Here is a 15,966-nt window from a genome sequence, read left to right as displayed (position 1 = left end):
ATTGAGATTCTATTGATTAAATTCTAACTTGCTTTTCAGGGTTTGAAAATAAGTATTCACAGGAAAACTAAAAAAATCTCACATTTTATCTGTCTTTGTCCTATGTTTATTTAGACTATTCATTAGCCAGACATGTTGTTTTAAGAACTGCATTTAAGCAAATCCAGCAGCTGGGCTTAGATTTAAATGAAGATCAGCTCAGCATGAAGCTTGTTGAAACTGCTTCTGGAAGAATTTTTCTAGTGGGAATTCTTACCTGCTTTTGACTGGAGCAAATTTAAAACTTTTTTTTCCTTTTAAATTACCATGTTTAGGGAACTGACCTTCTATCGGAGTTCTGCTACCTCACGATTCTCTCACTAGAAGAGTTGAGAGGCTTTTTTTTTTTTTTTTAATACAGAGATATGCGCACATGCATACACCATCTCATTTCAGAGGAGACTGACTTTTCAAGTGCCCTCAAAATCCATCAGAAACAGTTTTTAAATCTTTACTTGTATTTACTTAGTGAATGTTTCTTGACATTGCTGTTGATAGTGAAGGTCAAGCTTGGATTCCTTGTTGAATGCATGAAGCTGATGAAGTTGTCTTTATTTATTTTTATTCCACCTACATCACTTCTGTGCTTTGTCTCTACTAATACATATTTCCTTGTAGAGCTTTGTGAAATTAGCTTGAACACTGAGCGACATTCTCTTTACTGTCTATCTTAAACTTGTTTCTTGTCTGGCTCTTTTGCCTTCTCTTGAAGAAATTGCTTGAATTTATTTAGTAGTGAAGATTGCAAGCTTTGTTTTTGGTTTTGTTTTTTTTTGGTACAAAACGTGGACATAAAAGGACTGGGAATCTTGGTAACTGTTACATGTCTGGAGGAAATGTTTTACAAGTCCTTAAAATTAAAAAGCAAATTTCTGATATCAAACTCTCTGTGCAATTCATTAGCTTCCTCCACTGCACCTTGGTGGTTATCTGATAACAACAGGTGGCCAGCAGTGATTTGAGCTGACTATGTCACGGTGATCTTGAGGGTACAATTCTTGCTGTTTCTTTTGTTTTAGACAAAAAAAAAGTCCCTTTCATTTTAATAAAAGCATATTCAAGTACAAAGCACACAAAATTTTCAAGTTTCTTGCTTAGTATACAACTTGTGTGTTTATATACAAGTGCAGAGCTGAAGTTTTTTTCATCATCTCTGCTGTCTTAAGTGTGCAGAAGCAGCAATTTTAGTTTGGAACAGTACATAAAATGGTGCTTGAATATGTAAGAATGTCATAGTTTTAAAGAGCTTGTGGTCGTATTCAGGTGGATAAATGTAGACCTACTTCTTAACTACTTGTTTTTGTCTCTGTGGCAAATGGAGTCTTAAGCTGAAGTCTTTGGAATGAAATCAAGAATTACTGAATACAAGGGTGGCAGAAGTTTAGGAATCTGATGATTTTCAGAGGACGGTGGGATCCAGTTCCCACTTCAGTTCCCACTGTGGTTGCCACCACTTACTAGAAGTCAGCAAAACTTATTTTACCCTAGTTCTCTTTCAGCTGTATGTATTGGGGTACCACAGAAATGAAGAACAAAAGGATGTACCTGAGCCTGAAGAGTTTATACATAAGCAGACATGTAATACTTAAATATGATCTATTTAGTAGCGTCCTGAATTACTCCAGGTTTTCCTGTATATTTTTCAACTATGAGACTCTTTATAGTAGTTGCTGCTTGTGAGCAGAGGATAGGGAAAAATACTGACATGTTTCTCTGCGAGTATCTTCCCCTTTCTTTTCAAAGAAATTGCTAGGTTCAGTACATCTGCACATGCTTTGCTGTGATGCCGTGGCTGGCATCTTTGGTGCTGCTGGAATGATGTTTCTGATTCCTCCACTACTCCTATATATAAAGACTTCATAGTTCTTATGGGGATTCAAGAATGGAACTCAAAGTTGCAGATGGTTTACTTTTTAAATGTAATGTTTAACTTTGTAAATTATGTAATCAATCTCCAAAATGTATTGGAGACACCCAGTTTATAAACTGGATGATTTTATGGATTGGTGTTTGGATCTGCAACAGCTTTGTACTTTAGCAGAAGAATTGGTAGGAAGATCTATTTCTTGAACAAAATCTCTGAGGCATGGCTCTATGTCATTTGAACATCATGGTTCAGAAAATTATATTGACTGGGCAGCTTCATGCTTGTTGCCTCTAAGAAATTTGTTTGAATTTCCTCTGTACAAAACGAGTCGTGAGGCAATAGCTGCTCTGAAACTAATCTGTTTAAAAGGCCCTATTTGGAGGAGAATGCTACATCCTTGTTTCTGCAAGATTCCATGCTCTTTTTGTGGTAGTGCTTGTCTGGGAGATGTTCCTCTCATGCTTTTTTTGTGTGCATTTTCTTTTTCCCCAACATGAAAGAAAATACTCTGAATCATATAGTCTGTGGTGGAGTTCACTTCATCCTTCAAAGTGCTGTTACTTATTTGTCATGCAGTCACTTGGATGAGCTTGCTTTTAAGCTATTAGGCTAAGCATTGTTCTGTTTTTTTTTGGCAGGTTTATAATACTTGCACATTTATCACATATCACTGATCGATAACAGTAATGAAGTAAATAACTCAAGGGTTTCACTTACTTTCTTTTTTCACTCTTCTTTTTCTTATAGGTTCATTGCTAAACCATGTGCCTTAGGCCTTAAAGTCCAAGCCAATGGACCACAGAAAGCTCAACCTAATGCTATCCTGGAAAAAGTTTTCACAGCCATTACAAAGGTACAGTATTTACCTAATAAAGTAGGATATGGCACTGGACTGAACACTGTCCTGCATTTTTACAGCTAAAATCAGAACATGCAAACATCAAGGTTTGTTGGCATGCCAGCTTGAGCAGTTGTGCATCTCTTTGTGAGCTTTTAATTAAATAAAAAAAAAGGTAAAGGAATACTTCATAGGTGCCATATAGCCACCTACTTTTTTATTTTACTTCCTTCCTTTTTTCCTTTTAGAAATTTCCACCAAATGTTTTGTAGTGGTTTTTTTTTTTTTTAATTTGAATAAATAACAGATGATGAGATGTCTTATTGTGTTTTCTATGAAATTTTAAAGCTAATCCTTCTAGGGCAACTGCTTGAGTGCAGGGTGCTGGTGGTTTTCTGGTCTCCTAGCTGTTTCTATTGTAATTCGTGTCCTTTGAACCTGGAGAGAAAAGCTAGAAAACTGAAAAATGATCTGCACTACTCTCCTCTGTAGAGTAGTCAAGGACAGACCTATTTTATTTGCCTTGCATCTGCCCTGGTTTGCAGACCCATAACCATTCAAATGGAAGTAAAGATTCATGTTTGCTACTTTGGAGAATAACTTTGTGTAGCTAATTTTACAGGAAAAAAACCTCTCTCCCTGTTTCCAAGGTGATATTCCATTTGAAGTTGCCACTTTGTTTAATGACCTCATTTTTTAACATTATCATGCAAAATACATGGGTTATATCTTCTTCTTTCCATATCAGTCAAACAATCTTCACTCCTGTAATTGTCAACAGGACAGAAGATGGAACAGACAAAGCATATGGAAGGCAAGGGAGTGTTTGTAAGCCCCATTGCTTCAAAAGTGTATGTCACTTTATCCCTGCTTTTCCCTATTTTTCCAAGTTTAATGCAAGTTTTCATTCTGCTACCCTCTGTAAATTTCTTTAGTAAGAACCCACATGCAATATTACAGCATATGTCAGCCTTCTATATTAACGATAGTCACTAAGCATATTTTGATGTGGATATGCCAGCAGAGATTTCTGTCATAGGCGTTTTATTTCTATGTATCCATATGTCTGACAGACAGTCTCTAAGTCATTGGAAGGTAGTTAAACCAGTTTTAAATTTAAAGTTACTGTAATTGGGAAAATAAATATATTTTTTTTTATCCTTTTCTGTTGTATAGCATCCAGATGAAAAGAGGTTGGAAGGCCTCTCCAAGCAGCTGGACTGGGATGTACGCAGCATTCAGCGTTGGTTTCGACAAAGACGCAACCAGGAGAAGCCCAGTACTCTTACAAAGTTCTGTGAGAGCATGTAAGGAAACTGCCTTTACAGCGCGGTCTTTAGCTATGCAGCTTGTCAAACATCAGAAAGGCAGGGATAAAGATAAAAGCCAGTTGAGTTCTTAAACCTTTTCCTTGCCTTTCTCATTCTGGGGTGGTCCCTTTTACTAGCACATTTTCTTGAGTATGCTTAATCATGGGAAGCTAAAGGTTCCTATGCTTTCTTGGGGAAGCTATTTTTTACCTTCAAGAGTTTGGTTCTAAGGATTATTTCTCAGAATCCAATTGCTCTTCAAACTGATTGTCTACACATCTGTCTCTTTTTCTAGTTAGACTCCATTGTTTCTAGTATCTGAGTCATATTTTTCATGCTAGTTGGATTTAGCATAGTAATACTTAATCTACATGGAAAGAGCATAAAAACCTAAATCTACTTAATACGTTTACGTGTTTTTCTTAAAGGAGAAGTGATAGGCATTGAACTTACAACAAAACCCAAAGAATACCAATTTCTTTGAAGGAGTTGATTAATTAAAAGACTCAGCCCTCCAGCAGTGGTGTTATGTTGCTCCTTCGATGCAGAAAGTCACACATCTAACGCAAGTTTTATATGCTCCAAATCAAGACACTTGGCAAATATTGCCATAAACAAACATCAGCTTTATCACACTCTGCTGGTCAAGCAGATGAGTTATAGCTGGATTAAAACCAATTATGTTTTTGCAAGCTAGGAAAGAAGTTTTAGGTAGAAATGTCAGCAGCAACAAAGGAAGCCTGTATAAATTAGAAAGTGAATCCTAGTTATTTTAAATCTTTTTTTTTTCCTAAGCTTGTTTTGATTCCAAATAATTTCACATGATTTCAGCCTTTCAGTAACTAAGGAGAGGCTATAAGAAAGAAGGGGACAGACTCTTTAGCAGGGTCTGTTGTAATAGGACTAGAGAAAACAGTTTCAAACCAAACAATGGGAGATTGGATATAGGGAAGACGTTTTTTACAATACGGGTGGTGAGGCACAGGAACAGCTTGCCCAGAGAGGTGATGTATGCCCCCTCCTTGAAGACGTTCAAAGTCTGGCTGGATGGGACTCTGAGCAACCTGATCTAGCTGTAGATGTCTCTGTTCATTGCAAAGGACGTGGACTAGGTGACCTTCAGGGGTCTGTACCAACTCAAACGATTGTATGATTCTGTGATTCTTTGATTCTATTAAAAAATTGCAAGTAAAGAAATCATATAAATATATGCTGCAACATATATATATTTTTATATATGGTAGTCTGCAGTGATTTTGTATGTTCTTTCCTTGTGAAGTACGCTGTTACATTTAGGAAATCTGCATGAATGATATGTTTTGTACTCCTTTCTCATGTGGGTTTCCTAAGTGTTTTACTTAAACTGTATTTTCCTGTGGCGACGTACAGGAAAGTTTGTAGCATGATCCTGAATATATAATGTGTTAGGGCATTTTTTCTAAAGCCAAGTCACAGATGAAATATTCATTAGTAAATGTTATTGATTTCTTTTCAACTAAGGACTGATTAGGAGAGAAATTAGAAGTGTTACTGTTGAAGCACATTGTCTCTCTAGCTGAGAGAATGTCATTTTTGTATTTTAGAATAAAAAAATTGCCTAAAGATGATAGCTCTTTAATGAACAGATGAACATAACTGTCAGAACTCTTAATTCCTTTCTGTGGTATTTACAGCTAAAAACCACCATACTTCATATTTAATAAAGTCAGGCAGAGTGAGATTAGGGGTAAATGTAGTTAATATGTTACCCAACAGCTGATGGTCTTAGATAAGCTAACTTTTGAGATCACTGAAGGACAACCTTTTTCTACAAGGATGGTATCTGTAAATGTATATACTTGTCTTGTGTAACTTGCAGGAGAGGTTGTGGAATCTGGAATAACAAAATATATAACCGTATCACTGATAGCTCTTGCATGTCTACAGGGTTGATTTGGCTGCTTCTGTAACTTGAGTCAAAGATTTCACTCTTGCCTGAGTGACAGGGCCTTTGGGCTGACCTAGAGGGCTGATCTAGCCTGACTTTTCTGAGAGCTGGAGAGCAGTAGTGGTGAGCTTTTCTGGCTGGGTTTAACACAGAAAAAAACCGCGTGCAGAAATTAGTTGTGAGAAACACTTATCACTGGCTGAATCTCATGTAATGCCTAGGAAAGCTTCAGGTGCTGAACTTGCTCCTTTGTGGCGTGTTATGGAAAAAGTGTGTGGGTAAGAGCTGGGAATGCAAACTGAAAGGTGAGATCAAGCTCTAATGTGTACCCTAACTTGTGTGGACATAATTAAGTGCCGGCTTCATTTAGGGAGAGCTATTGGGTGTTATTTCTATGTGCATACTTAACAGTAATGAAAATAGTTGCATTTGCGAAAAGAAGCAGGTTGGTGTAACTAGTATGTAAATAGTTCAGATTGTCTCAGCTTGTGGTTTGCAGAGGGTGCAGCGGGAGCTGCCTCTCGTGCTCCATGTGTACACGCTGCTGTGAGAGCAAGCTGTTACCTGGCCGCATGAGTGTTCCCCTGTGAGCATCTGCACCAGCCACCAGCTGTCCCTTGTCATGCATGCTGGATAGAGTCATCAGCAGTCAGTCCACACAGCACTGGGAAGTCCGGGATACCCTTTTTGTCTGAAGAATCCCTGCATGGGTGGCATCTTGGAGCTGTGAGCTGTAAGAAGCATGTGTTCCTGTGGCAGCTGTGGGAACGGTAGCGCTCCAATCCTCCAGTAACACAGCGCTGGAGGGGGGGTTAGTAGCCTGCCAGAGGGTGAAACCTCCCCTTGAGTAATCTGTAGGCACAGTGTGAGCCAAGCAACAGCAATCCCCACCCACAATTTCAGCTGTGGAGCTTCTGTTGTCCTTCCAGAGAAGATTGCAGTTTTTCTGGCAACGGACTTTGTTGGCTGTGACTTGGGGACAGAAGTGACAGAACACACAGTAAGTGTAGAGCTGCTTAAGAACAGCTCAACTCTATTATGTGAAGACAGTTCAATTTACAGCTAGAGAAAGTGTTCCTGGGCCCAGAATGGCTTTTCCTTGTTGCGGAGAAGAAGACAGCGATTCAGGAGGGACTGTAGACCATTTCTGACTGCCTTATCTTTCTTTCATAATGGATGTCTTGGTTACCATGTAAGGTAGAGGAGATTCAATAGGATGAAGGCTGAGAGTGAAACAGTGGTAAACATACTTGGGTTGGCATGAATGACTTATTACATGAATGACTTTCTAGCATACTGAAACAGTAACTTATTCTCTGTGTTTCTCTGGCCACATATTTCTCAATTTCTCTATCCCTTCCTTCCCATACCCTCCAAAGTATTTAAATTCTGATTCTAAACAGGGTACTGAGCAATTCCAAAATCTACATTTTTTTCTCAAAAAAATCGAGTAGATTCTTTCTTGCTAGTATTCATTAGATGTCCTAGGAATTAGCAGATGAAAATTAAATGGAAAAAAAAAAGACAAGAGATTTTATTACTGTTTATAGGCACTGCCTGTGCAACAGTCTTGTAATGAAAATAAATTACTTTTCAGGGACCCTTACCAAGAGTCACCCCTGAGAGTTTTGTGTCTCCATCTGAAAGAGAAAGTGCTATTTGATTATTGGAGCTGTGGAATCCACTGACAGTGAGACTTCAATGTCATCATTGCTTCAGATTTCGGATGTTATGAATATGAAGTATGAATATAAAAAAAAGTATATGAAGTATGAATATAAAAAATGGAATTGCTGGTATCACCAGGTGACAATTCATTATCCAGTATTATTCCAAAGACAGTAGTAAATGAAGCGCAGAGGTTTATTTTACTAGCAAGTTGAGTTGTTTCTCAAGGCTTTGATGATTCTGAAATGAAACTTGGAGTTAGTAGTGTAATGTGTGTAGTCTCTGGAAAGTCACACAACTCGTGTTTGTAATGCTCAGGTACTAGCTGCAGGGGTATGTCTGCGCATAACTTTCTTTCTCTTGGGGGAATACAGGCAGTTTTTATCCTTTCTTCACATTAAAGATCCAAGGAGCACAAAGGAGAAGGAACTGGTGAACTGTGTGCACAGTGGACTTTTCTACTGCTGTGGATTTCTGCTGCTCTTTATTCCTTTCATTCTGTGCCCATGGTGCAGCTAAAAACCAAGGAAAAACAAGCTTTCTCCTGAAGAGTAGGGGGAAGATCCTTGTGCTCTGCTCTTTAAGTTGTATGTGCAGCACATAAGAAAACACAAAGTGAGTTACCTGTTCTGAAGCTTGTGTGATTTCTGTGTTATTCATGTTGAATATCTGCAGTACTTTACAAGACTAACAATTGTTTCTGCATAGGGCTGTCAGTCTATTTATAGACAATGACATAAATTGGACCAGATGCTCAAAGGACTCTACTGGATCATAATTGTAGCACAGAAATATATTTTAAAAAAAGATGTCTGGCCATTAATGGGAAACAAAGGCATTCCCAGAAATCTGAATATAGCAGGATGAGAATTCAGGGCATGAAATAAGCTAGTGGAAAGGGGGCTTCAAGGTGTGCTGGGGACTATTGGGAGGCTGTAATGCCTGGAAGACCTTGAATGATGATTTTTACTGACTGCCAGACAGAATGCAGGACATGAGGATATCTTTGTTAATATGTCTCAAAGACAATGCAGTGGTGATTCCAAATGACTTCCAGGTTCTTGCCCATTTCAGTGTACTGTGCTGCTGCTTCACGCCACAGGTGCACAGGCACCTCTGCTGTTCTCAAAGGGTAAGTAGTGTTGAACAAACAAGCATCCTGCCCCCCGTTCCAGGCCCAGAGCAAAGGGGAAAAATATGCGATGCCCTAAGTTAGCCTGGGATTTTGAAACACCATCAGATACATGACTTGTCTGTCCTGGAGCTATGTAGGTAGAAGTAAGCTGGTTTTGAGAGAGATTTGCATGGTTTCCAAGGACTAACTGGCAGATATGTGTGGACAAGAGTGTTTTCTGAGTTTCTGCAGCAGTCTGTGTGTGAAAACATGGAAATGTGCATACTGAGGACTGAAAGCTAGACAGAACATTTTTTTTCTTAAGGAAGTGAAACAGTGTTTAAGGATGCTGCTTTGGGGAAGATTGCTGTGTATATCTACTTGTATACATGCGCATGTGTATAGAGAGATATATACAGAGAACATGTTTTTCCACTTGTGCATGTTTTTGTGGAAACTTTATGGGTAGTTTGCAGCTTCTTGGTCTCACAATTTTTCTTAAGCAGAAGAGTAACTCTCCTACAGAATTGTACAGGAAAAATAACTATGCCATGAAAAGAAATTGAGCCAGCTGCTTGGTTGTTGAAGTTCTGAACAGTGCTGATACAAATCTTAACAAAGAACATAAAAGAATTCATCAGTCTGTGCTTTGTGTGTAGCAATAAAGCCCTAGAAAACAAATAGGCATCAAAAAGCTTCTAGCTCCATATTTTGAGTAGCCTCAGGCCCACTTAAGTCAGCTACAAAACACTGCTGAATTCGGTGATCTTTGAGATGCAAGCAGAAATATGTGGTAAATGGTATTATGAGTCTGTTTACTTCTGAATTGTCAATACAGATTTTCAGCTGCTTCAGTGTTGCTTGCAACAGAACTGACCAGTGTTTCACAGCTGTAAAAGTGAGCAAGGGGAGTCTGGAAAGCAGAGCTGCTCCTGTGGGGTGGATTCTGTTGCTCTGCCTTCTAGGTGTGAATACAAAGCATACACCCAAAATGGGAGAGAACTGGGTCATTATTGTATATGCAGCGTTCCCCTGACAAGCCATTAAAAGGTTGAGTTTGACAGCCTTTACAAATAAAGACCACTTTAACAGTGTTTCCCAAAGGTCTCCATTTATTTATTTATCCATCTTTTACTGAATATCATATAACTAAGTAACTTATATCTTTCCATTCAAATATATGGGAACTTCATATCAGTGACTCCTGATAGCTGAGTGCCATTAAACAGCTAGTAAAGATGAATTGGTGGCTCTTAAAACAGCTATAAAATGCCCTTAAAGCAGGAACTGATAACTGTTTTAACTGTTAGGAGAAAGTAAAGAAACATACTGTGTGATTTGTAATGTGAGAAAGAAGAATTAATCAAAAAGACTAAAATTCTTGGTGTTGCATTCTCATAATGTTCCCTTACTAGTTGTTGTTTTTTTTGTTGGTTTTTTTTTTTTTTATGTGATGTTAACTGTCTTTCTGAAAATAGCAGCTTGGAAGTCTCAGCTCTGGTTGTCATTACTGTTGTTATTTTTCACCTTCTCGATTTAAAAAAAGAAAAAAAAAACTAGAAAATCAGGGTATGCTTTCACTGCCACGCTCTTGCCCAGTGGTTCCCATCTCCTATGGTCTGCACTTTATGAATACTGATCTGCTGCTGGACTCACTTCTGTAGCGATGCTGCTATCCCTTGCCAAAAGGCAATGCAGGCACTATTGAAAGGATAATTTATTGAAAAGATAATTCACTCCAGGCTTTACTCTAGACAGATGATATGTATACAAAACATGCTAAATCTGACTCTTCCAGCTGAAATAGTCTTGTTATCCAGGCAGGGCTAGTGCCTCCACATTGTGCCATAGGGCACGCAGCACATGCTTGATGTTAAACTATAAAAGCACTGTTCTGGCAAGGTGTATACATCAGCCTCTGTATTTGAGAAACTATGATTGAGGAGAAGTAGGGAAAAAAAAAATCCAACCACACATCCCCCAGTGTTTTGGAGCTATATTTCACGTGAATATAAAAGAAATCCTGGGCATGTACTACCCACTGTTCCAGCCAAGAGCACTCTGGATATAAGCCAGTCCAGCCTAGTTGGTCTCCTGCAACCTTCAACTCTGTGAAATGTCTGTGAAAGGATTCATACGTCAGATGATGTGGACGTAGTATTGGTGCTAGCAGCAAAGGCTAGCTCTGATATTACTCTAGAAAAGCTGTCTTTGAAGGGAATATAATTGTTGCTGGTGAAGCCTATGGAGAGAGGTTGCTTGTCACCATTCTCCAGTGTACTGCTAGACTGCTCTGAGCAGAACAAATTGGTCAATTGCCATTTTTTTTAATTAAAATTTTCATTAGATGTAACATGAAAGTATGGTGCTTTGCAGATACAAATTGCAGGACAGCAACTGTGTAGCTACTAAAAGGATTGTGCTGGAGAGCGGACACAGTGGAAGAGCAAGGGTTGCCTTAGTAAAAGATAAAAGCATATGGAAATGATGATTTGTATAAAGTGAATAAAAATGTCAACAGCCTGTTGCGCAGTGGAACAACCAGGAGATAGGTAATGGAAAAGAAGCATATTCAAAGTTGATTAGTGAAAACAATTTTTCACACCCTGAGTAATTAATCCAGATTTCATGTTTCTTTCTTCCATTGCTCTCCTGAGGCAATAATTCAGCAGTAATTTGTAATTAGAGATTGTTTTATTTACTTCGGCAACACGAAAATTCAGTATTGTCCTGATAAATAGTTTGCATAGTAAACAGTTGGGAAGACCATTCTTTTTAACTGGAGAGTATCAGACTTGCTAAAACCAGAGTGTGGAGATAAGCGAGAGAAGAGCCATGAAAACAAATGGTGTTTGTGAGTTGAAGACTGTAGCAGGGAGTATGAGTTGAGGTGCTGGAGGAGTTGGGTTCGTGAGGCAGGTAGGTGAGGGAAGATGCAGGCCTTCAGTGGGATGTGGAGGGAGTCAGAGTCTGTGAAATTGTTTTGGAACAAGGAAGACATGACCTTCAGTGAGTGCAGGAAGTTTACGGTAGCTGCAGGTAGCAGGGCTGTTGAGATGAGTCACGGCTGTCAAAAAGGAGAGCCAAACTGAAGTCATCTAGCAAGAGGCAAACACAGTATAGGGAGAAGTAAAGCAATTATGGTCTGTCTGTTGTACGCTTGTCAAGTAGTGCTATTTTATCTGTAAGATTTACATCTGGATGATCGGACCTGCTCTGTGTGGTGCCTGTGGTCTGGAGGGGCACACTGGGGTACCTCCTGCCCTCCTTCTGCCCTGACCTTGCTGGCTGCAGGGCTGCTTCTCTCACATTGTCTCTCTCCATTGCTGTTCTGCATTGTTTTTTCCCTTTCTTAAATGTACTTTCCCAGAATCGCTTATGGCTCGCTTCTGGCAGCAGTAGGTCCCTTTGGAGCAGCTGGAGCTGTCTCTGATCTGACATGGGGCAGCTGCAAAGTGCTGCTCACAGAGTCCCCCACCCCTGCAGCCCCCTGCTGTCACATTCTTGCCACGTAAATGTAATACAAGGTCCTGTATACGTGAATAAATTAATGGCTGGCAAAACAAGTGATCCTGATTTTAAAATCATGAGCACACTGTACAGCTACTGGGGGCAATTCTAATTCTGCCATAACACTTGCTGTCTGATGAATCAGGACTGAATATTGTGCCTGTACCTCCTCTCCAGTGCACAGCTTGCTCAGCACTGGTGCTTCCAGATGCCTGGGCTGGGTGTCACACCCTGCAGTTACAATGTGATTTGCAATGAGTTTATGCCTCCAGCTTTGCCTCTGAGAGCATCTGTATTTTTAGGCTTTGAACTATTCACACTTCTTTGCTGGCCAGACTGGCATGGGTAGCTTAATTGTGCATTTTCTTAATGAACTTGTTGTGTGCTTTTGTGCTGTTGCTGTCTCTCAGTGGCTTGTCGAGTAGTTGCCCCAGCTGGCTCTGACTGCCATTTAGCAGAACAGGCTGCTGCTGCTGCTCCCACCAGCTGTAAAGGGCCCTCCTGGCCTGATCCTCACCCTGTCATTGCTCTGTGCTGCAGCAGGCAGCTGCACAGCTATGTTACCCTGCATAAAAACAGAGCATGCTTCTCAGTCAGATTTTCCTCATGTGGGTCATGAGGTACTAATATGAACATGCTGAAGAGTCATTTCATGTGGTAGAGGGGGTTATATGTCCACCTGAGCACAGAAATGAAGACACGAAGGCACATGGAGGCATCAGATGGGAATGCTTAGGTTTTGGTGCATCAGGGGAGGTGTGTGTGGGAGGGTGGGGTGCAAGGGGGTGGCACTGCTGCATTTCTTCAGCTACACGGTCCCTTCTGGCATGGCCAGATGGGAAAATGCAGTGTGGTGGAGCAAGGCAAGGTATGCCATGGGTGCAGGGCATGCCAAGGGGGCTGCCAGTGCTGTCATCTCCAAAGTGCTTAGACTAACAGTGGCTAAGAGAAATAATGTTTTTCTGTTGAACAGCTGCTCCTATGGGTATGTTTACACCCTCTGTCTAGCCTTCCTATCTTAACTTCTCAATTTTTGAATAGAAAAATTGTGGGGCTGCCACTGCTTTTGCTGCCCTGCTATCCCACTACATTAGAAAGCTGAACTGTTGTGTGAAAGGCGAGGTAGGGGTAGACTTCTTGTTACTCCTACGTCTGCTGCTTCAAAGGCTCCTGTTATTTCAGATCTCGTATGAAGCAGACCCTAGAATTGGGTCATGTTGGCAGTTTTGCTGATGATTCCTTTCCTACTCCATCTGCCCCATGCTCACATGTGAATCTCATTTATGATCTTTATTTTCCCTTTGTAAGATGAGTCTCAGGACATTTCTGTGCACAGACATTGGTAAGGTGTCAGAATCATCAGACCTCTTCCTTTGCTGTTCTGCTGTAGCAGGCAGGCAAATTTGTCCATGCTGTGTCGTCAGATGTTGCTCGCTGTATTTTTAGACTGTGCTGTAAGCACTTCTCATTTTGCATCTTATGGAATTCCCCTCTTCCCTTAAATTGGATTACTTAAAATGTTGAATTCCCTGCTCTTACTGCCTTCTGTGACACAGTTTTTAACATAATTAATAAATTTAAATTATCTCATATGGTGTCCTTGCAGGGCTAGTATCACTTAGCATTACCACTGCACATTAAGCAAGGTTATAATAAATTAAATAGATTTCCTTTCTCTTGTGGTTTGTGTGTGCTCATCATTATTTTATGTTATGGAAATTAAATAACTCTCCCCTAAATTCTAGTTAATGTGTGTACTTGCTCAAAATCACAGCTTCAGTGTAGTGGTTAAAGCCAGCTGGAGGAAAACTGCACAGACAGCAGTAGCTGCTTGTTTCTTACATTCCATGTGCCTTGAATTGTGCAGCCTTGATGATGGACAAGGCTGACTCTTCAAGTAGTCTCAATTTTAAAACAAAGTCGTCAGGCATCTCAGACAGTGGCTCAAAAGTGAAAGAACATGTGGACAGACCTGGGATTTTTCTGAACAGTGATTGAGGTTGAGCAAGTGCTCAGCCTGGGATGCTGCAGACTTCAAGACAGATTCTCGTGCTTTTTTTTCCCCATCTGCAGATGGGATTCACAGGGTTTAAAAACTGACTCTTGAATATTTGGGAAGGATCTGTGAATTCAGCACCAGGAGTTCTCCCAGTTTGTCTCTCTTGCTCCGTTTGAAGCTTTGGGCATTTTTCTTCAACATGTGTCAGTGTGCTTGTCTGAAATATTTCTCTCTTCTGAGTGGTAGTTTTCAGGTACTGATTTCTCCTGTTCCTAAAGAACTGTCACCTCTGATTTGTTGATCTGGGTTTTTTTTTTTGTTTGTTTGTTTGTTTTTTTACTTGTTAGTTGGAGTATAGATTGGATGTTAAAATATTTTATTACTGCTGAACTTTGAAGGCTTTTTATTTCTCTGAAAAGTAATTTTCAGTAACACAACCATCATTGCCAAAGTAGAATAGCAAATAGTGTAAAATGGTTCTTATCTATTAAGTGAAGGTTGCGTTCATTTCTCAAATCTGTAATGGTGGTCATCAGTTCTTTATTAAGTCCGTGATATTTCCTTTAAAAGTACAACGGCTGTGTGGAAGAGCGGAACACTTATCTTCCTCCTTCCTTTTCACAATATTCTCCTCTTTTCATTTATTTAATCTTGTAGGCTTGTTGTTTGCTTCCATTATATGTCTTAAGACATATAATGATTATTTAATGAATACTGTGCAATTTTTTCTTTGTACTTTGTTCCTCCTAATTGCTTTCTCTATTCTTGGAAAGTAATAGTTCTCTTTTATTTTCTTTAGAATGTTCTCTTTTATGTTTTTTCTAATACCAATGAAGGTATGCTTTTGTTTGACCTTTTACATATTCATGGTATGAAGGTGTCATGTCCAATATTAGTTTAGGCTGCAATAACTTTATGAAAGACATTACAAACAAGTATTTATTCATGGACAGAGATTGTTGGATTCAGAATAAATTCTTCATTCTCACATGGATGCAAATGTTTGCTTTTTCATTAAATACAGATATCCACTGAGTTCTACTCTCATTTTTAAAAGACAGACAATTTCAGATACCCTTTTTACTTAATTTCTGCTGTCTTTGTACCTGTTTGCTGTTCTGTATGTGTAGATATAGCAAACATTGTTTGCCAACTGTACACTGAATCCATACAGGTTTGGTCCAAGTGGAACTCCCCAGGGGTGTCTTTTGTAGCAAGTTGTTCTCTTCCATGTGAGATTACAAACTGCACAGACTCAGTTGTCCAAATATACTTGATATGTTTTCGTTTCAGTCTCCCTCACAAGACATAAATTTTAGTAGGGCTTCTCCACAGATCACTAGTCATAATCAACATGTATCAAAATTATACACACTCCAAAGAGTAGTGACAGTAAGTTTTTATTTTATGTGTGACAGTCAGTGAATTGGTCTGCTAGCCTTTACTCCTCTCTTCTCTCTCTTATTTGTCACATGGTTTTATGATGCATTTGATTACTTTTCATTTTCTAGGTACATGTACTATGTGCATCTGTTCACAGAGATGCAATTATAGAGGAGAATTAGCTTCCAATTTTTTAAATATTTTTTCCTTACAGGCATTTAATTACATTGGTTTCTGTGCTAGTAAGTTGTCTGATAATGTACTTTCATGCTCTTTAGAGAAAGCTGAACTGATTATTTGCTTAAAATGTA

The 15,966-nt window shown here is 39.3% G+C and overlaps 1 protein-coding gene across 3 annotated transcripts in view; it reads left to right on the top strand.

Annotated features, from left to right (window-relative positions):
• The window catches only part of CERS6 (ceramide synthase 6), a 119,758-nt gene that overhangs the window by 35,166 nt on the left and 68,626 nt on the right, over window positions 1-15,966 (top strand). For all 3 annotated transcript variants that reach the window (XM_021399592.1, XM_021399594.1, XM_021399593.1), the window contains exons 2-3: window positions 2,654-2,759; window positions 3,921-4,051. In XM_021399592.1, coding sequence (XP_021255267.1) covers window positions 2,654-2,759; window positions 3,921-4,051 — 237 coding nt within the window. The remainder of the gene's footprint in view (window positions 1-2,653; window positions 2,760-3,920; window positions 4,052-15,966) is intronic.

This window comes from Numida meleagris, chromosome 5 (assembly GCF_002078875.1).
Source record: "Numida meleagris isolate 19003 breed g44 Domestic line chromosome 5, NumMel1.0, whole genome shotgun sequence".
Classification (NCBI taxonomy): Eukaryota; Metazoa; Chordata; class Aves; order Galliformes; family Numididae; genus Numida; species Numida meleagris.
Note: the sequence above shows the minus strand (reverse complement) of the source record. Positions and strands in the feature narration are given on the sequence as shown.